Raw genomic sequence first — 21,651 nt, 5'->3', positions numbered from 1 at the left:
GCGCCTTCGGGTTGGGGAGAGGTCTCTGACTATCATTTCAGCCTACGGGCCGAGTGGTAGTGCAGAGTACCCGGCCTTCTTGGCGTCCCTGTCGGGGGTGCTGGATAGTGCCCCTCCCGGGAACTCCATTATTCTGCTGGGGGACTTCAACGCCCACGTGGGGAACGACAGTGACACCTGGAGAGGCGTGATCGGGAGGAATGGCCTCCCCGATCTGAATCCGAGTGGTGTTTTGTTATTGGACTTCTGTGCTAGTCACGGATTGTCCATAACGAACACCATGTTCAAACATAAGGGTGTCCATCAGTGCACTTGGCACCAGGACACCCTAGGCAGGAGGTCAATGATCGACTTTGTTGTCGTATCATCAGACCTTCGGCCGCATGTTTTGGACACTCGGGTGAAGAGAGGGTCTGAGCTGTCCAATGATCACCACCTGGTGGTGAGTTGGATCCGCTGGAGGAGGAGAAAGCCGGACAGACTTGGCAGGCCCAAGCGCATAGTGAGGGTCTGCTGGGAACGCCTGGCAGAGCCCTCGGCCAGGGATGTATTCAACTCCCACCTCTAGGAGAGCTTCGACCAGATCCCGGGGGATGTTGGAGACATAGAGTCCGAGTGGACCATGTTCTCCGCATCTATTGTCGATGCTGCTGCCCGTAGCTGCGGCCGTAAGGCCTGCGGTGCCTGTCGCGGCGGTAATCCCAGAACCCGGTGGTGAACACCGGCAGTAAGGGATGCTGTCAAGCTGAAGAAGGAGTCCTATCGGCTGTGGTTGGCTTGTGGGACTCCTGAGGTGGCTGACGGGTACCGTGAAGCCAAGGAGTTCAGTGAGGCCATGGAGAAGGACTACCGGTTGGCCTCGAAGCGATTCTGGCAAACCGTCCGGCGCCTCAGGAGGGGGAAGCAGTGCTTCGCCAACACTGTTTATAGTGGGGGTGGGAGACTGCTGACCTCGACTGAGGACATTATCGGGCGGTGGAAGGAGTACTTCGAGGATCTCCTCAATCCTGCCATCACGCATTTTGTGGTGGAAACCGAGGAGGGGACTTGGGGTTGGACTCTTTCATCACCCAGGCTGAAGTCTGGTTGACACGCCTCTTCAACATTGCGTGGCGGACGGGGACAGTGCCTCTGGACTGGCAGACTGGGGTGGTGGTCCCCCTTTATAAGAAGGGGGACCAGAGGGTGTGTTCCAACTACAGGGGGATCACACTCCTCAGCCTCCCTGGTAAGGCCTACGCCAGGGTATTGGAGAGGAGAGTCCGACCGATAGTCGAACCTCGGCTTCAGGAGGAGCAGTGTGGTTTTCGTCCCGGCTGTGGAACACTGGACCAGCTTTATACCCTCTACAGGGTGCTCGAGGGTTCATGGGAGTTTGCCCAACCGGTTCACATGTGTTTTGTGGACCTGGAGAAGGCATTCAACTGTGTCCCTCATGATGCCCTGTGGGGGGTGCTCCAGGAGTATGGAATCGGGGGCCCTTTATTAGGGGCCATCCGGTCCCTGTACGAGCGGAGCAGGAGTTTGGTCCGCATTGCCGGCACTAAGTCGGACCTGTTCCCGGTGCATGTTGGACTCCGGCAGGGCTGCCCTTTGTCACCGGTCCTGTTCATAACTTTTATGGACAGGATTTCTAGACGCAGCCAAGGGCCGGAGGGGGTCTGGTTTGGGGACCAGTGGATTTCGTCTCTTCTTTTTGCGGATGACGTGGTCCTGTTGGCCCCCTCTAGCCAAGACCTACAGCATGTGCTGTGGCGGTTCGCAGCCAAGTGTGAAGCGGCTGGGATGAGGATCAGCTCCTCCAAGTCCGAGGCCATGGTACTCGACTGGAAAAGGATGGCTTGTCCTTTTCAGGTTGGAGGGGAGTTCCTGCCTCAAGTGGAGGAGTTTAAGTATCTCGGGGTCTTGTTCACGAGTGTGGGAAGAATGGAGCGGGAGACCGACAGATGGATTGGTGCGGCTGCCACAGTAATGGGGGCGCTGTGCCGGTCCGTTGTGGTGAAGAGAGAGCTGAGCCGAAAAGCAAAGCTCTCAATTTACCGGTCGGTCTACGTTCCTACCCTCACCTATGGCCATAAACTTTGGGTCATGACCGAAAGAACAAGATCCCGGATACAAGTGGCTGAAATGAGCTTCCTCCGTAGGGTGGCCGGGCACTCCCTTAGAGATAGGGTGAGGAGCTCGGCCATCCGGGAGGGGCTCGGAGTAGAGCCGCTGCTCCTCCACATCGAGAGGAGCCAGTTGAGGTGGCTCGGGCATCTATACCGGATGCCTCCTGGACGTCTTCCTCGGGAGGTGTTCCAGGCACGTCCCACCGGGAGGAGGCCCAGGGGATGGCCCAGGACACGCTGGAGGGACTATGTCTCTCGGCTGGCCTGGGAACGCCTTGAGCTCCCCCTGGAGGAGCTGGAGGAGGTGTCTGGAGAGAGGGACGTCTGGGCGTCTCTGCTGAGTCTGCTGCCCCCGCGACCCGGTCCCGGATAAGCGGAAGACGACGAGTACGAGTGTGTATATATATATATATATATATATATATATATATATATATATACATACATACATATATTATGGCATGCTGTTCAGGAAATTATTTATATTTATATTCAAATATATTCAATGAACCTTGAATATATGGAATGAAAGTTTGAATATATGGAATGAACCTTGAATATATGGAATGAAAGTCGGACTGCCCTCGAGGACTTATGGGTAATGTGGTTCAAAACATGTATAGTTGTCTGTAGGAGTGTTTTCGCATGCTTTTGACACTTCATCGCAGTGGCTCAAGCACTGTTCCAACCCTAAGTACGCATCAAACGAAGTACTCTAAAAGAACCCATAGATATTCTTATTTCATCCATTTTATTGAGGATACATCCTTCTGCGGACTTGGGCCAGCATCATATCCCACAATGCATTGCACCACCAATAGTCGTAAACAGAGGAGGCGAGCGTGGACACTTAGCATTTTCATACTTTTCTGAATTTGTCGCAGAAACTTTCGAGATGTTTTGAGCATAGAAGTATAACTAAAATCTTTATGTGACCAGTCGGTTCATCAACAATGGGCAACCTTTGAAATATGTTCTGGGGTTTTGGGAGCACCACAGCTTAGTTCACAAGCCGGTCAGCCTGCGAAGCTAAGTTAAACTAAGCTAAACTAAGCAGAGTTCGAATGGGATCTCACCTCTAACCCCTGTCTTATCTCGGATAGGCACGCTGTAATTTCTTGCTAGCTGCTTTCTGTTTGTGGCCGCTGAAAGTGAGATAGTACGCATTTTTTATATAAGGTGAATAACTGCAAGTACCAAATTATAAAATGTATGATTTTCTTCCTAATTTTTTAATACTTTTCCTCAGTTTACATATTTCATTTGTGTCACATTATCCTCCCAACATTTTTGGCATCTTCACCCTCATGTCTTGACATCGTCTTCTCCCCTTCTTCCTCATGTTCTTCATTTAATTATTTGCTGATGTTTTGACATCCAAGATATCAATTCCCCGTACTTGCTGACTGTATCTGTAATTCCAATAAAGTTTTTACTAAAAACATTTTTCCTACATTTGTGCTATATATGTGAAATGAATTTACCAGATGGTAATAAAAGAAAAATTAGTGTGTTCATAAGTGTTTAGTAGTGCCAAGTGCAGTGTGCGGGATTTGGCTGGCATTACATTTTTGCTTTGTATTATGTTAGCCCTTGCAGCAAGAAGGTCCTGGGTACGATTTCAGCCTGGGGTCTTTCTACATGGAGTTTGTATGTTCTCCCCGTGCATGCGTGGCTTCTTTCCAGGTACTCCGGCTTCCTCCCACAGTCCAAACACATGACTGTTAGGTTAATTTGTCTCTCTAAATTCTCCTTAGGTGTGTGTTTGTGTTTGTGTGTGTGTGTGTGTGTGTGTGCATGGTTGTTGGTTTGTCCTGTCTTTCTGTTGCCCTGCGGTGGACTGGCGACCTGTCCAGGGTGTACCCTGCCTCTCGCCCGATGACTGCTGGAGATAGGCACCAGTAGACCCTCGTGACCCCAAAAAGATAAACGGGATGGATGGATGGATAAACGGATGGATGGATTGATGAATGGATTATGTTAACCACTTAAGATCAAAGGATTGAGGTCCAAACTCTGCTTGTGGACATCTTAAGGCAGTTTAGAAAATTATTACATTTAATTCTTTCTCCTGACAAGTTTGTCAATTGATTTTATCCAGAACAAGTCTTCTGCAAACTCACTTATCTGATTTTAGAAACTGAATTTGATTATTTTGCTTTTGTCTACAAATGTTTACAAGGTAAAAAGATGAGAGATTCAAATTTGGAAATGTGGTCTATCCTCCTGAAAAAAATCAAAAACAATTAAGAGTTCTCACAAGGTGGGTTTACAGGAAGTCAAACTTTTCTGTTATGTACAAGGAACGGTTAAAGTGTTTGATCACCACGGGATACAACATACATACATACGGTTTCTATGAATTTGACCCAAAATTATTTTGGGGACTTACAAAAAATTTATTTGAGTTGAGAGATTACAAAATGTGAAAATTTATTGAAAATATAAAAAATCTAAGGAAAAAGTCATATATTCTATATTCTGGTTGTTGCTGTTATTCGCCACAAAACTGAAATTTAACCGCCACTAACGAGTAATGGGTAACGGGAAATGACAGCCTGCTTATCCAACATACGATACGTGAGAGGGGAAACCCCACTCCAACTGTTCAGTTAGTTCAGCAGCAAAGGCGATCTGTGAACCGAGCTCTGCTGTTTCGAAAACCCCAGACTAAATTTCAAATTATGCTCAATGTTGATTGACTGGTCAGATAACATATTAAGGTCTATTTTCTTGTTTAACACATCTGGAAAATATTCAATTTAACGACAACGTCATGATAGTATAAAAACTTCAAGTTTCCGCCCTTCCCTTCTCTGTTTAGGACTACGGACCACATTACCCATAATTCCTTGATGACTTTCAGTCCATGTATTCAGACTTTCATTCCATATATTCAAGGTTCATTCAATATATTCAGACTTTCATTCCATATATTCAAGGTTCATTCAATATATTCAGACTTTCATTCCATATATTCAAGATTCATTCCATATATTCAGACTTTCATTCCATATATTCAAGATTCATTCCATATATTCAGACTTTCATTCCATATATTCAGACTTTCATTCCATATATTCAAGGTTCATTCAATATATTCAGACTTTCATTCCATATATTCAGACTTTCATTCCATATATTCAGATTTTTTAATATAAATATAAATAATTTCCTGAACGGCATGCCATAATATATATATATATATATATATATATATATATATATATATATATATATATATATATATATATATATATATATATATATACAGTACAGACCAAAAGTTTGGACACACCTTCTCATTCAAAGAGTTTTCTTTATTTTCATGACTATGAATATTGTAGCTTCACACTGAAGGTATCAAAACTGAATAAACACATGTGGAATTATATACTGAACAAAAAAGTGTGAAAGGACTGAAAATATGTCTTATATTCTAGGTTCTTCAAAGTAGCCACCTTTTGCTTTGATTACTGCTACCCACACTCTTGGCATTCTGTTGATGAGCTTCTAGAGGTAGTCACCTGAAATGATTTTCACTTCACAGGTGTCAGGTTTAATAAGTGGGATTTCAAGCCTTATAAATGGGGTTGGGACCATCAGTTGTGTTGTGCAGGAGGTGGATACAGTACACAGCTGATAGTCCTACTGAATAGACTGTTAGAATTTGTATTATGACAAGAAAAAAAGCAGCTAAGTAAAGAAAAACGAGTGGCCATCATTACTTTAAGAAATGAAGGTCAGTCAGTCCTAACAATTGGGAAAACTTTGAAAGTGTTCCCAAATGCAGTCGCAAAAACCATCAAGCGCTACAAAGAAACTGGCTCACATGAGGACCGCCCTAGGAAAGGAAGACCAAGAGTCACCTCTGCTGCGGACAATAAGTTCGTCCAAGTCACCAGCCTCAGAAATCGCAGGTTAACAGCAGCTCAGATTAAAGAACAGGTCAATGCCACACAGAGTTCTAGCAGCAGACACATCTCTAGAACAACTGTTAAGAGGAGATTGTGTGAATCAGGCCTTCATGGTAAAATAGCTGCTACCACCACTGCTGAGGACAGGCAACAAGCAGAAGAGACTTGTTTGGGCTAAAGAACACAAGGAATGGACAATAGACCAGTGGAAATCTGTGCTTTGGTCTGATGAGTCCAAGTTTGAGATCTTTGGTTCCAACCATCGTGTCTTTGTGCAGCGCAGAAGAGGTGAACGGATGGACACTACCTGCCTGGTTCCCACCGTGAAGCATGGAGGAGGAGGTGTGATGGTGTGGGGGTGCTTTGCTGGTGACATTGGGGATTTATTCAAAATTGAAGGCATACTGAACCAGCATGGCTACCACAGCATCTTGCAGCGGCATGCTATTCCATCCGGTTTGCGTTTAGTTGGACCATCATTTATTTTTCAACAGGACAATGACCCCAAACATACCTCCAGGCTGTGTAAGGGCTATTTGACCAAGAAGGAGAGTGGTGGGGTGCTGCGCCAGATGGCCTGGCCTCCACAGTAACCGGACATAAACCCAATCAAGATGGCTTGGGGTGAGCTGGACCGCAGAGTGAAGGCAAAAGAGCCATCAAGTGCTCAGCATCTCTGGGAACTCCTTTAAGACTGTTGGAAAACCATTTCTGGTGACTACCTCTTGAAGCTCATCAACAGAATGTCAAGAGTGTGCGGAGCATTAATCAAAGCAAAAGGTGGCTACTTTGAAGAACCTAGAATATAAGACATATTTTCAGTTGTTTCACACTTTTTTGTTCAGTATATAATTCCACTTGTGTTAATAATATTTCTTCCCCAACTCAAATTAAATACTGGATTATACAAAAGTTTTTAGAATAAGATTCCTACAGCAAAAGATTTTCATCTCAAACACTCCTTCTTTTAAATTTTTATTTTCTTTCACCTTTGATTTTACAGCCCAATATTTTGTAACACCTCTGACTGTTTTTATAGCAGGGACAGATTCAAGGTGCAACCATGTCTGTCACCTTTATGGTTGACTGTGGGGAAATGCGAGTTTCACTCAAGTACATGTTGATTTGCCACTGTGTCTTCTAGTTATACTGAATCTTTTCTTTTTCTGAGAAAAAATTAAAAAAGGGACCCTAAGGGAACTGAAAACCAACCTTAGTTTTGCAGGTGCTTCCTTACCCACACACTTTAGGCCTAATGTATGCCATGAAACGCAAACTAAACATTTATAAATAACATCAGACATGAAATATATTAGCAATATCTAATGTTGCCTGGCCTGGTTGGTGCTAGACAGTGTCCAGTTTCTGTCACAGAGAGTAAGAGAGGCAGCGATTTATATCTAAGAAGGTTATGACACAGAAGCACTGCTGGATCTTCTTTTTCCATCCTGGAATGTGATGGGTAAGCACCAATATCTGAGGATGGGATTTCTAAATGTGGTGTCTGTCAGCATGCTATTCCTTTCCTTTCCCTTTGAAGTCTGCTGATGCCAAGAAACAAAACCAGTAACTACTTTCTTTGCACTTTGAAACTCAGAGGCATGCAAACAAAAATAGGACACCACAGAAAGGTGGTACAGACAAGAAGGAGAGGAGATAGAGAATGCTTGAGTATTTGCTTAAACTCACTAACAAAATCTGTAAGTCAAAGGAAGTGTGTTCAATTATTGTTTGGCTGAGCAGCCAGAAAATATTGGTCAGGGTGGAAGTGGTAATAGGCTGAAAGAAAGTGAGCCCTGGCAGAACTTTTGGTGTTTACTGACCTGATTACGAACAGGAAATCAGAAAGTTTCTTTTCTCCATATTATTGTCATTCTCCTTGAAGTGCAAGAGCAAACCCCAAAACCAAAATACTATTCCTTAAATAAGAATCCACAACCCCTAAATAATTTTTTTACATTTAGTCATATTTAATCACAAACCTTACTGTATTTTGAGGACATCATCTAAGTGTAAATACATCTCCAACCACAGCTAGGCTGGAGAATCAGTCAACAGCAATACTCAAAGTTGTGCACCACATAAATCAATTCTTAATGGCAATAAGAACACCGCTGTTAAAAGAAAGCCATAAGAATTCCTGTTAGCAGTTTGCCACAAGTCTGTAGGAAAAACAGGAAGTATTTGAAAGAAGATGCTCGGGTATGGCCTAGATGCAAAACTCTATGTGTGGGGGAAAACTTGCACAACATCACCCTAAGTACACATTCTTCATGGAAACATAGTGGTGGTGTCAGCATAAGGCTGTAGGGATGTTTTATATCAGGTGGGAGCATGTGTTGAACCGTTGACTGTTATTGTTCATCTCTGCAAATCTGATCTTTATGGAACAGTGATGAGAAAAAAGCCATTCTTGAAAGAAACCCATATGAAGTCTTTTTTTAAAGGTATAATAACACAACAGATAGGGGAAGAAACCACTCAGGTCAGTAAGACCATGACATACTTTGTAGGTCTAAACCCAAAACTCTGTGTGTAGGAAATTAACAACACACATCACTCTGGATGCAGTGTCCTTTGGAACATATTGGTGGTTGCATCATTCTGTGAGGCTGCTTGTTTTTTGCATGGACAGGAAAGCTAGTCAGAGATAAGGGGAAGACGGATTGAGGTAAATACAGGGCAGTCCTGAATGAAAACCTGTTACAGGCTGCAAAGGACCAGAAGCAGGGGTGCAGGGTCACCTTCCAGTAGGACAATGACTCTAAATACACAGCCAGAGCTTTAGTCTAGTACATTCAGGGGGCTGAATATAAATTCATGCCACTCTTTTTAGTTCATGATTATGCACATTTTTTGTTGATCTTTCACATAAAATCCTAATAAAATCCTATTAAGTTTGTGTTTCTAATTTGACACATTTGACACATCTAATACCTTTGCAAAGCACTGTGCCTCACCTTTTTAGCTCTCATCTACAGGGCAAAATAATCTTTTTCAACAAAAAGCAAACATTAAACCGCTTTTTGTGTATCAGTGGAGCTGCCACACAGTCTTCTGCACAGCTGGAATCAGTCACCCACCAAGTGACATCTTTAGAGAAAGCAACAGAGAAAAGAGAAATTTGAGTGTGGGGTGGCAAGAGGTAGGAGTGAGAGGAGTGTCTGATCAATAGAAAGAAGTTAGAGAGAAACAGAGACCTGAAGGCAAAAGAGAAACAGAGGGGAGAAGAGAAAACAGGACGAGAGCAGGAAGGGAAGCAGTGAGGCGGCAGCTGGAACGGGCAGATGCATGAGGAGAATCCCAATGACCTGCTGTTCTTTCCTTGAGAGCATAGATAATACACTGTGTACTGAATGTTTAAACGAGAGTGTACAAAGTATGCTATATCTGATGGGCGGACCATGTTTGTGTGTGGTTTTCTTACTGTGTGATTGTTTTCAAAAAATGTGTCAGAAAATGGCATGTGTGTGTTTTTTTTTTTGCCAGTATTTGTACCTCTTCTGGCATGCATGTGCTCATTAGGTGAGGACTGCATGACTATAAGTGTGCAGTGCTGCTCTTGCCCAAAAGAAGTCAGCCTTGTGCTGTGAAGCAACACATGTTATAGGGCAGCCACAGAGGAGTGGACAACAACACAGCAAACAGGTTAATTATTCTTATTTTATGTTTTAGATTCAATTCAGATATGTTACTCAGTGTGATTGTTTTCTTCTTCTTCTTCTCAATTTTCAGTTCTTCAAGACAGATTATCAGCATAGGAACATGGAAGTGTATGGTCATTGTCATTAAAATATGTAAATAAAAGAAACAACAATTATGACGGGGCTGCACGGAAGTGCAGTTGGTAGCACTGTTGCCTTGCAGCAAGAAGGTCCTGGGTTCGATTCCCGGCCGAGGTACTTTTGCATGTATTTTGCATGTTCTCCCCATGCATGCGTGGGTTCTCACTGGGTACTCCGGCTTCCTCCAACAGTCCAAAGACATGTCTGTTAGGTTAATTGGTCTCTCTAAATTGCCCTTAGGTGAATGAATGAGTGTGTGCATGGTTCTTTGTGTGTTGCCCTGCGATGGACTGGCGACCTGTCCAGGGTGTACCCTGCCTCTCGCCCATAGACTGCTGGAGATAGGCACCAGGTTCCCCGATACCCACTATGGAATAAGTGGTAGAAAATGACTGACTGACTGACAATTATGATTGAACATGCAAGGAAATAATCTTATTTTGGTTTAGGTGTTGGGTGTAGTCATGATAAATTTGCTGCCTTGCCCAGACTAAGCCTGACTCATGACACACATAGACCCATCTTACATTTTCCAAAAATTGTCTTGATGACCCTCGGGCACATCTACTCTACAAGCAATCAACCAGTCTCTACAAGCCAGTATTGGCCTGTTGGTATTTATAACGTAAACCAGCGGACTGAAGACAGGCATGGACTTATAATGTGTGCTATGTTGGTCCAAAAACAAAAATTTCAGTGTTATCTAATTTAGCTGAAGAAAATATTGACACATCCAACAGTTAATCTGTTGTAAACCATCAATACAATTTTGCGTCATTAGCATAATTGTGGTACCTGCAAAACTATTGTTTTGTGGAATCTGAGCAAGTGAGAGCATGTAAATATTGAAGAATAAAGGGCAAAAGATGGAACCCTTGGGAACGTCACAAATAATGTAATTCAGCTTAAATTAGTACTAACCTATGGACACAAAAAAAGGTTCTATTGTAAAGATAGGATTTAAATCAGCAATACCAATTCAATTTTCCAGTTGGGATAATAAAACTTCATGATCAACTGTTTTCGGACGCTGCACTGAGATAAAGTAAACCGAATATTGACAATTTATTACTATCAGTATTTGGTCAGAGGTAAATGAAAACTTGCACAAGAGCTGCTTCAGTACTGTGATGTTCACATAAACCTGATTAATAAACATGAAAGCAGTTGTTCAAGGTTAGAAATCTGTCTAATGTTGAAAAACAATTTTTTTATAATTTTTTGGTCAATAATGACAAATTTGATATTGGTCAGCAATTACTGAATATTGATGAATTCAGATTATTCTTCTTAAAGTTTAACTAAACCTGATGTGAAAGCATAACCCCGCCCCCAGATAATTTTTGAAATATGTCACCAAAGAGGGCAGTGCCAAGAGACAGTGAGGGGCATGGTCAAGTGTGGGGATGAGTGGAGGGGGGTTAAGTAGGGGTGTGGTCAGGAGGACGAGGGAATGTGGCAACTAGCTTAAGTTGACATATTGAAACATGGAGAGTGAGCAGAGCGATGCTGGTGGTTCCACCACGGATTGGTCTTTTGAGGTGGAGGATTTTTCACCCCTCCCATCGCTGGAGGTTAATGGATGCTGTATCGGAGCCTTATTAGTTGAAGAACGCTGGTTTAAGGTGCTGACTCAGCGATGCCAGAAGCTGGCACTGCCAAGGCAGTGGAGGACAAGATGGGGGCGTTTGTCTGAGTGAACTGTACCAAGCTGTCCTGTTTGTGCTAAGAGGAAGATTCAACTGCAGTAGCCACCGTTCAACCGAAAGAGGGCAGCACTAAGATAGATTTAGGACAAATATTGCTGAATTAAACAAGTTGCACAGTAACATAAAAATACCCTTAAGGCCCAATTTGTCTGCAAAAACAATATGATTTGGAGTTTAGTTACTCTTTAAGGGGTGGTTTGATTACCACAGTCTTTAGGGCCTGTGTAAAGAATCCAGAGGAAAGCTACTCATTAATTATTTGTAGAAGGTCAAAAGCCGAAACATCTGAGACCTTTAAGAATAAACTGCCTAGTAGAATATCAAGACAACATGAGGAGTATTTTACATGATTTACGGTATGATCCAGATCTGTTTGAGTAACTGGATAAAATTAAGTCATCTTAGTTAAAATATGATTAGATGAAAACAGGGGCGATTGACTTCCAGCAGTAAGCACTGTCTATACACAGTAAGTTACAAGTCATAGATTTTTGCTTTTGCAGTTTTTTTTAGAATATGTGAGGCAGAATGTTCATCTCTTAAATGCATGTCTTGTTGTTCAGGGGCTCTCAGTGTGTTGACAGATTTTGATTTGATAAGCATGTAAACCTTAATACCACATAGGTCAAAGTGTTTTTTAGCCAATTATTCCTTGGCAGCCTGTTTTCCTGTATGGTTATAGATTTATTTAGATGGGTAAAATTAATCAAAATTATTAAATATTAAGTTGTAACAGATATATTTGCTAAAATTCTTATTATGCCTACACAGCACGCTGTAGTGTAAGAGACCCAGTCGAGAGTTGGATGAAATACGTGAGTGTTTTTTAAAAAGATAGCACCATTTTCCCCCTGAGACAGTTTTCAGCAGCTCAGGCTGATACGTGCCAGGTTTTGTTGAGGCAGCTGGATCTTTTAATTCGAAATAAAATAGAAGAAGTTCAAGCCTTAGTGTCATCCTTAGTGTGTACTCATTATGATCTAAACAAAACTTAAATGCAACTAACTGACCTACTGACTGACTAACTGACTAACTAATGGCAGACTGCATTCCACTGTTTTTATGACTTGCACCGTAAAACAGCTTTAATTTGGAAGCAATATCTCTCCCAGATCCACAATGACTTCTATCTTTTTGTATGAAGTTGTAAGAAAGTCTGACCCCTTCACTCATGTATTTTATTAACACACAACCTCTGTGACAGTAATGGTCTGTGGTCATGTTGTAACACAGAAATATAAAGCTGCGTGTCATCAGAATACATATGGTAAAAAATTTTCTAGTACTTAGTAATCCTGAGAATTAAGCCTCGACGAACCCCACATTATATCCTTGTTCACTCAGTTTTATTAGTACCTAATGGCACAAATTAGTCTCAGTCTGCCAAAAAAGGTCAAAACCAATCCAGCAAAGTACCAGATAATCCCATTCACTTTTCCAGTCTGCCACCAGCCATTATATTTACCACTGTGGCAAATGCAGCACTGATATAAATTAGTAGCAACACAGTAAATCTTTATGCTTTGCTATCATAAGTTTCATATTTCAGGTGAAATATTTACCAGTGCAGTGTAAGTGTTATGGTATGGTCAAAAACCTGACTGCAAAGCACAAAAAAGATGGTTGATAAACTAATTTTTTAAATTATCTTTTCCAAAAATGCTATGTTAGACGAGGGCCTGTAATTTAAACACGCCAGTGCATCACAACGCTTCCAATGTTCCTTCCTCTAAAAAGCAGACTTGATCTATCAATACAAAAGTCTCAAGGTGTCATTGTACCAGTAGGAAAGTCCACTTCAGTTGAGGGACAGACTGGCAGAGGATCCTCAATCCAGGGTGTAGCATGGACAGCAACGCTCCAGTCACTCCATGTTCCAATCTCCGTGTCCTTAGCAGCTAACTGTTAAATGTAAGGGTAGTAGGAACAAAAAAGTTTCAGACAAATAGTGTTTTTAAGGCTGTGTAATGTCCCCTTTTATTTTATTTTGAAAGATGAAAAGAAATAGTAAAAAAAAACTAGTTACCTGTATAATATATTCCTTCCCAGCATATGCATCGGTAATGGTATGAGAAGTGCTGTCAGATAGCTCCACCTGAACAAAAACAACACAGATAAGTTCACCGGTTTAGAACAAGAAACAGCATGGATGTGCAATTTTACTATAAACTGGAATTTATTGAAGTATTATGCATTCTATACACGCCTATATTAGTATTTTCATGAGACGACACTTGAATACGATGAATGTATTCCTGGATGTACTCATACTTTTGAGTGGGCTCTATGGCCCTGGGGATATAAAGTGGTCGGAATTATGAAAATTCCTAGCTTAAAAGGGCATCTATGAGGTCTTAAGTCAACATTTAATCCGGATGTCTAACCCTTCCATAGCTGTGCCCATAAATTATGAGCTCAGTATAGAAATACTAGCTTGAGCTTTTCGCTTTTCTATGATTTATGGTGGGAAGACCTATTCACTATTGTATGAATAGGTCAAGTGTGTGGCTTTAACCTTCAGGTGTTTTACACTGTGTTGATAAATTGACTGTAACCTGATGCCCCTCCGCACTCTCCGCTCTCCACACATACAAAAACTCCTACAGAGGTGAATACATAATTGATGATTATACCAGAGAGAACTGGCATCAGTGCCACATAATTTTCTGACACAGAATAAACTAAATGTTTGAGTAACAGGGAGTGAATGGAAAAATGATTTGCTGCTCCTCTGTAATTTATGTTTAGAGCAGTGTGTGTGTGTTGTGTGTGTGTATGTATTTGTTTGCCTGTGGCCTGCTACTGAAAGGGTAAAGGAAAAATAGTGAGAGGGAGGCTACTGCACTTTCGGTTTGCCCCCTGAAGTCAACTGAAATCATTATGTGAATGCCAGATTCATTCTGCCATCAACAGTATCTACACAAAAACATGGAAACCTCTACTGTATATGCACACAAGATATAATAAGGTTTTGGACTTAATCTAGAATCTCAGAATTCAATATGAAATCTGGATTTAACAAGCCGTTAATACATTATGCCTCCTAGGCAAACTTTTCTAGACCCAAAACTGAAATATTACAAACAATTGTCTCAGCGACACAAGAAAAAAATACTTCGGTAAAGTTATTCAATATGACTGTATAGCACCAATTCACATGGAATGAAATCTCAAGGAACATTACTAGGAACAAGTCCAATTAATATACAGAACAAAATCTTCCACTCAGTCCAATCATATAAAGCAGGCATGCCATTTTGAAAAAAAGTTATCTATCTAATGAAGCCCAGCCAACTGGATCAAGTCACTGACTGTTGCAGCAAATCCTCAAACGGAGCAAGCATGTGGTGACAGTGAAAAGGAAGGACCATTTTTTTTTAAAGAAATAAATCACGACACCAATCAGTTCGTGACTGAGTGAGTTTTCCAGTTTTATTGTAGAGGCATATTTGAACCTATTAGTATTAATCCAGCTCCGTTACTAGGTAGTCAAAAAGACCATATCTGCTTTGTCACTGGTGGTCCCTCAGTAAAATCATGGAGGGGCATTGCAATGCTTCATAAATGGTACTATCAGAAAGACAGTGTAATAAACCAATCAAAGTTAAGGGTAGGTGAAATATTTTTTTAAGATTTAAAATGCATATGTAAGTCAGCTCATCACGATTTGTCATTGGGTTATTTGCTGCCGTTCACCTAGAAGACTGGATTTTGTCAGAAAACAGATCTGAGAAATGATACAATAAAATTTCTGCAGCACTTCAAGAGGCCAAAAGGATAAAAGTGTCCATCACTCTAAAATGGAAAATGTCACTGTGAATAAGATTGTGTTTCTATTTCGGGACAGGAGAATTTTAGAGATGGGACAACCACCCAAGCATCACTACACTAATCAGGTGCCAAACACAAACCTAAAAAGGCCCTAAACAGCTTCCTGGAAATTTGCCAAATGGCTCTTGAATGACTCAGATTGTGCAAAAGAAAATCCTCTCTTCTCATTAAATGAAGACTGTACAATTGACAATTCCCAACTCTGAGTGTGGAGGAAAACCAAGCACTGTGCATCACCTAACATGGCAATATGATTCCTGGAGACTAGCTTGAATAGAAACAACTTCAGTGATCCAGGCTCTCATGGGTAAAGGTTTACAAAATATCATGATGAAAATCAGACAAATACTGTAAATAAAACAGACAGTCCAGTTACCATAACAAGTTACCATTGTTGTGTTTTAAGTTACGTTTAAAATGACTGATATTATAGCCAGGCTACATATCCTTTTTAAATGATATTGTTGGTAAAACTAAAATGTAAAATAGCCTACCTCTGTAACGATCTGCCATTCCTGTCTTACCTTTCACTCACGCTCACCAAGCAATCAAGCTTATTCAGCCCACCTCTGTCTGTCAGTCTCGCTCATACCTCTCACCTGCACAACTTGCTATTTAAGGTCTGCCCAGCCACAGACACTCCACCAGATTATCAAAAGCCATTGTGCGAATAAAAGTCTAGATGTTCTTTCCATGCCCTTTACTGATCTCCCACTCTCAACCGTGTTTTTGCCTAATGGATTTTTGCATCTCCCCATGCCCCTCCTAGATATCACAGTTGCGTTTGCTTCCTGGTTTTCGACTCTGAATGTGATTACCAGCTCTTGCCATTTTTGCCCTCTCCCTTCTGGATTATTCAGTCATCTGCGTCCATGATTCTGACCCTTGTCTGTTCCTTGTCCACGCTCTGGTTTATTGGATTTTATCTGTCTGCCTCACGTATTTTTCTGTGCACCATATTCAAAACAGAAAAGGATTACTTACCTGGGATTTCCCCCACCTTTTGTGATGTCATCTGCCAGAAGGACTTTCCCCATAGATTCTCCCTTGCTCTAACTGACATCAGCGATTCACCCATTCTGGACTATGAAAATCAGTGACACCATTTTGGTTAGTGATCTTCTTTCTTTCTTATCGAGGTCATCCATATTTCTCCAAATCATTAACCTCCCCTCCCTCTTTCTAGTTGCTCTTGAGTGCATCTACCAGTGTTTAAGAACTTTCACCATCTCCTGTTTTGCATTAAAATCTGTCAATCGTATTCTGTGCCTGGTTGTCATTTTGGGTCCACTAAATCAGACATTACAGTTTAATCTGGCCACAATGGATAGGACACCAACACATGATTGGTGGCGTGATGTGTTCTTACTAGGCTCAAGAAAAATATGATCAAGTTTAGTAACTTGCTTCTTATCGTGAATGACTTCTCCTCAGCCTGTAGCCCCAGCAACTATTGCTGCCTCACCAGCCCAATTTAGGGTTACATCATCCCATGAGCCATATTTAGTTCCATCTGAGGTTTTAATGGAAGATCCTAAACAGTGTAGATCATTCTTGCCTAAGTGTAAGATTCAACCCTCATCAATCCCCACTGAGAGGTCTAAGGTAGTTTAAGTAATTTCTGTACTCTCAGACTCGGCAACATTATGGGGCACTGCAGAGTGGTTAAGAGACTGAGATTTGCTACTCATTCAGGTGTTTTTCTAAAGAATTCATTGGAATTTTGACCCAGTTCTTTTCCAGAGAGAGGCTATGAGGGGTATTTTCGCTCTGAGGTAAGGTAGCAGAAGACATTGTATAATTGATTTTTACACCATAGTTGCCAACAGTGGGTGGAATGAGGAGGCTTTGATCAAAGTTTAAAATAAAGTTCTGGCTGAGGAAATCAAGGCTGAGATTGCTACTTGAGAGGTCCTACTCCTAAAGTTCTGGAGGATTTGGCCACTGGAATCAAACCCAGACTTAATGAGCACAGGGGAGAGAAGGTTAGGATCAACTTTAAGCCAGCGTTTACAGCCAGGACTGAGCCAGGGGTCGCTGCGTCAGAGGGACACTAATCAGTTTCTGAGTGCCTACGCATATTGGTCTAACCAAACTAGAGAGACAGAGTGGCTGAACCTGTGTTTCTGTTTTGGGGCTAAGGGTCATGTAGTTCACAAATGCCTGTTAAAAGACAAGAGGCTCCTACATATTCATTCACTACCTGCTAAATCCTCCCCACTCATTTTAGTGTCTGTAGAACTACAAACACAGAGTGTTTTCTTTCTCAATCAAGTCATATCAATAACCTTGCCTCCCACTCTTCAGTTGCTCCATCGGTGTTCTGAAACTTCCTCTACCCTTTGTTAGGCAATAAAATCTATTAGCTGTGTTCTAGGTCTGGTTGTCATTTCGGGTCCACAAAGTCAAACATTACAACCACCCAATGATCATTAATTTAATGCTGAATAGCAATGCAAACTGATGCATCCTTGAAAGCAGTACTAGGTAGTTAACTACAGGGGAAACGGTTGTCATCGTTATGACAACCATTTTCCTTCTAGCCTTCCCAAATGGGGCACCCTATGTTTGTGTAACAGTGTGTATTAATCCCTTGTAGACCTTTGTTGTGAATTTACCTCAAACACACATATGTATGTCCAATGTACCACCACTGCCTATTGATGCATATTCATTGCATACCTACATAAAGCCATTAGTGACTGGAGTTCTACTTTGACAAATTTACATATTAAATGTGTAAATGTACACTACCGGTCAAAAGTTTTAGATATACCCTCTCACTCAATGGGTCTGTTTATTTTCATGACAATTTAAATTGTAGATTCTTATGAAAGCCAATGAAACTGTGACTGAACACACATGAAATTATATAACAAAAAGTGTGAAATAACTCAAAACATTTTTATATTTTAGATTCTTCAAAATAGCCACTCTTTGCTTTGATTACTGCGTTGCTCTCTTGGCGTTCTCTCCATGAGCTTCATGAGGTAGTCACCTGAAATGGTTTTCCAAAGAGTCTTGAAAGAACTACCTAGAGGTTCATTTAGAGACGGCCAAAGGTTAATATTTCAGTCATCACAGCAAAGGGTGGGTACTTTAACAAATCTAAAATATAAAACATATTTAAAGTTCTTTTACAAATTTCTGTTTGCTAAATAATTGCATGTGTTCGTTCACTATTTTAATGCTTTCAGTGAGAATCTAAATACAATGTAAATAGTTATAAACAAAAAGAAAACCATTAAATGAGAAAGATGCTCTAAAACTTTCAATAATTTCAGCTAGTGTAATAAAAACATTTAGAAATGAGTTTATGGGCCACGGCCCTATTTATACTCAGATGCATGCATTTGCACAGAATTACAATACAATCGCTATGCCTACACTTTCAAGATAATTCATTTGATTGTTGATCTATCTTTTTATATAAACTTCCTCAGTTACTCTTATCGTATTATATCATGCAGTTGTGTGATTCAGTACATTTAGTCTGCGTTAACGGAACATGATTTTGATTTGATAAACATTGTGTTTTAGGTGGAAATGTGTGTGTTTGATTCTGTGTGAGTGTGCACAGAAGGAAAAGCTGTTGCAATGCATATGCACTATTTCACTTTTAATCAACACTGAACAGATAAGCCCTCCAGACACATGGGAAATGTAAATACACACTCACGCACAGACAGCAGGGAGAGACAAATACATTTTTATCACATTACCCCATACCACCGCCGCTATGGTACAACGGCCTTTTTGGCAGCAAAGGCAACAGTCTATCCATCTCTCTACTGCACCACCACCCACCCTGACACCCTCCTTTACTACATAAGATTAAGTGCCATTTTCATTGCTCCCTGTTTAGCCACTTCGTGTCCCAATAATATATCTCGAACCGATTTACGGCAGATTCTCCTACTGGTTTAAATCTAAGAACTGATGCGTACACAGAAAAACAACATCATACCAGGGCTGTGAAAAAGTATTTAACCCCCCTACATATTTCTTTTGTTTTGGCTTTATAATGTATAAGTGTTAACCTAAAATGTTTGAGATTATCAAAAGAGCCTTAAAGATCTTAAAGGGCAACAAGTCATGTCCCAATCTAAAGAAATGTAAGAAAACAGATGAAAAACACAGGCACAGAAATCTATCAAATTGGAAATGGTTACAAAATCCTTTCTAAGGCTTCTGGACTGCAGCAAACCATAGTAAGAGTCAATATCTACAAGTAACCTTTCCAGAGATAGATGATTTACACACAGAATGTAATGCAAAAACAAATTACAGACAAATTAGCAAAAATACAAAATCAAAAAGATGTGAGTAATGGGCCAAACCTTGACAAGGTTTCACACAATAGACTTAAAAAAGGAAATACACACACAAACAAACACATACACATTAGAGTTAGTAAAGAATGCAGATAAGGGAAACGGCTGGATACGCTGGCTGGACTACATCTAAACAACGGAAAGAAATTGCCTCAAAGGCACTCTACTTTACACTGAAAAGTGACTGTAGTTGCAAACAGTGCTCAACAAGCACTCATTCCGAGATGACGCTGTTGCAGCATACTGCTAATGAAATTAAGCCTAGAAACGTAGTGCTTGGTTAGGCGGATAAAAACTCAACTTCCTTCCAAACAGATTGGGAGTTGGGTGATGCAGATAAAGAAAGGCTGTTAACATGAAGACAATGTCAAAAATACAGGCTTCCATTCTGCTGGGAAGGTGAATGATGAGAAAGAGGTAACAGGAAGGCAGAGGATCCTCAAGTGCTTTAGGTCTATGAGTGGGTTAATTTGTCAAACTTACTATGGATTTTCATATCCCGAAGAACAGAGGTGTGGAACTCTGTGGTAGGCAAAGATTTTTTACGGTGGCATGTTTTTTTTGATCAAATAACAGGCTGTTAAACATTTACTGGGGATATCATGTTTCAGCTGATTTTGGCTCACAACTGTGATCGGTTTAATGAGATGTAAAGGACAAAATCAGGGCACCTAACGTTTTTCTTCTTTTGCAGCTGGAGGTCTGTTGAGGTATGCATCTAACACTGGAGTCTCAAACTCCAGCCCTTGGGGACCGTTGTGTTGCAACTTTTAAAAGCATTCCTGGTCCACCTGAATCAAATGGCTGCAAAACTTCCTTAGAACACAAACGAGTTGTACAGTGTCCAACTAATACCCTAAGCACTTAATTCAGGTGTGATGAAGCAGATGTACGTCTAAACTTGGCAGGGCACTATCTCCGGAGGACTGGTGTTTAACACAACTAATTCGGGAGCTTTGCACGTGTACAGATGGAAATTTCTTGCTTCACTACAAGCTTTAAGTAGACCATCGTAAGGACTTTCTTTCAGCCTTCACTTTACAGAGTTAAGGTTGACTGATACTTTTCGTTGAAATAATCTGCTGCTCCCTTCTGTCCCTTATAGAAAGACTGATGTAGGTAAAGGCTTATGTCCATGCTGCTCCCTTTCCTTTGAACTTGTTACAGAAGACCTGTACGCTAAATGAATTTAATTCACTGAGTGCTTGTAAATCCAAACTAAGAGTTACTGATGCCATTCAATAACATGTACCTATTATTTCATAGTTTGTTGTTTAATTTTTAATGGTGTAACAATAATTGTGTTTCACAAAGTGGCTGCCTCTTGGCTAGGGTTCCCTTGAAAAAGAGATTCTCAGTTGGACTTTATCCTGGTAAATAAATAAGAAGATCATTGACACTCTTCTACAAAGGCCAGATTTGTACATCGTACTCTTGACAGATTCTCCCATCTGAGATATGGATCTCAGTTTTTACAAAGAAGAAGCAAGTGAAAACACAGTCCAAAGTACAGAACTCATTTCATTGCCAATGTTGTTCTATTTTGGGATAATAAGTCATGTTAGTACACATTTTATGAGCTAAATTTTGCTACAAAGTGTATTGATACTGAAAAAATGAGAGTGAGGCTGAACACATGTGATCAATCAAAATGAATGTATTGGTGTGAGTGTGATTATGTTTGTGTGTGTGTATATACAAAATATAGTGAGAGAGAGATGCTGGGAAATTCCCTGTCACATATTCAACACTTTGTTACAAGACACAAACAAACACATACTCTGAAATGTACTACTACAAAAATCTTAAACAATGTGAGTGGTAGAGAGAGGAGATGTCCTCTGGGACTGCATAAGGAGCTGTGAGAAAAAGAAGGCTTTTTGCCCTCCCCCATCCCTTTCCTTCTCTCACCTATTATTCCTTGGCACATAGCTACTGTGTCTAGCACTTGTATTTACTGTCGC

General features: G+C 41.0%; 1 protein-coding gene across 2 annotated transcripts in view; it reads right to left on the bottom strand.

Moving 5' to 3' along the window:
• The window catches only part of cntfr (ciliary neurotrophic factor receptor), a 333,618-nt gene that overhangs the window by 9,327 nt on the left and 302,640 nt on the right, over window positions 1-21,651 (bottom strand). For both annotated transcript variants that reach the window (XM_047373130.1, XM_047373129.1), the window contains 2 exons: window positions 13,549-13,617; window positions 13,304-13,424 (listed from right to left, as the gene is read on the bottom strand). In XM_047373130.1, the coding sequence (XP_047229086.1) occupies window positions 13,304-13,424; window positions 13,549-13,617 (190 nt within the window). The remainder of the gene's footprint in view (window positions 1-13,303; window positions 13,425-13,548; window positions 13,618-21,651) is intronic.

This window comes from Girardinichthys multiradiatus, chromosome 8 (genome assembly GCF_021462225.1).
Source record: "Girardinichthys multiradiatus isolate DD_20200921_A chromosome 8, DD_fGirMul_XY1, whole genome shotgun sequence".
In the NCBI taxonomy this organism is placed as follows: domain Eukaryota; kingdom Metazoa; phylum Chordata; class Actinopteri; order Cyprinodontiformes; family Goodeidae; genus Girardinichthys; species Girardinichthys multiradiatus.
Note: the sequence above shows the minus strand (reverse complement) of the source record. Positions and strands in the feature narration are given on the sequence as shown.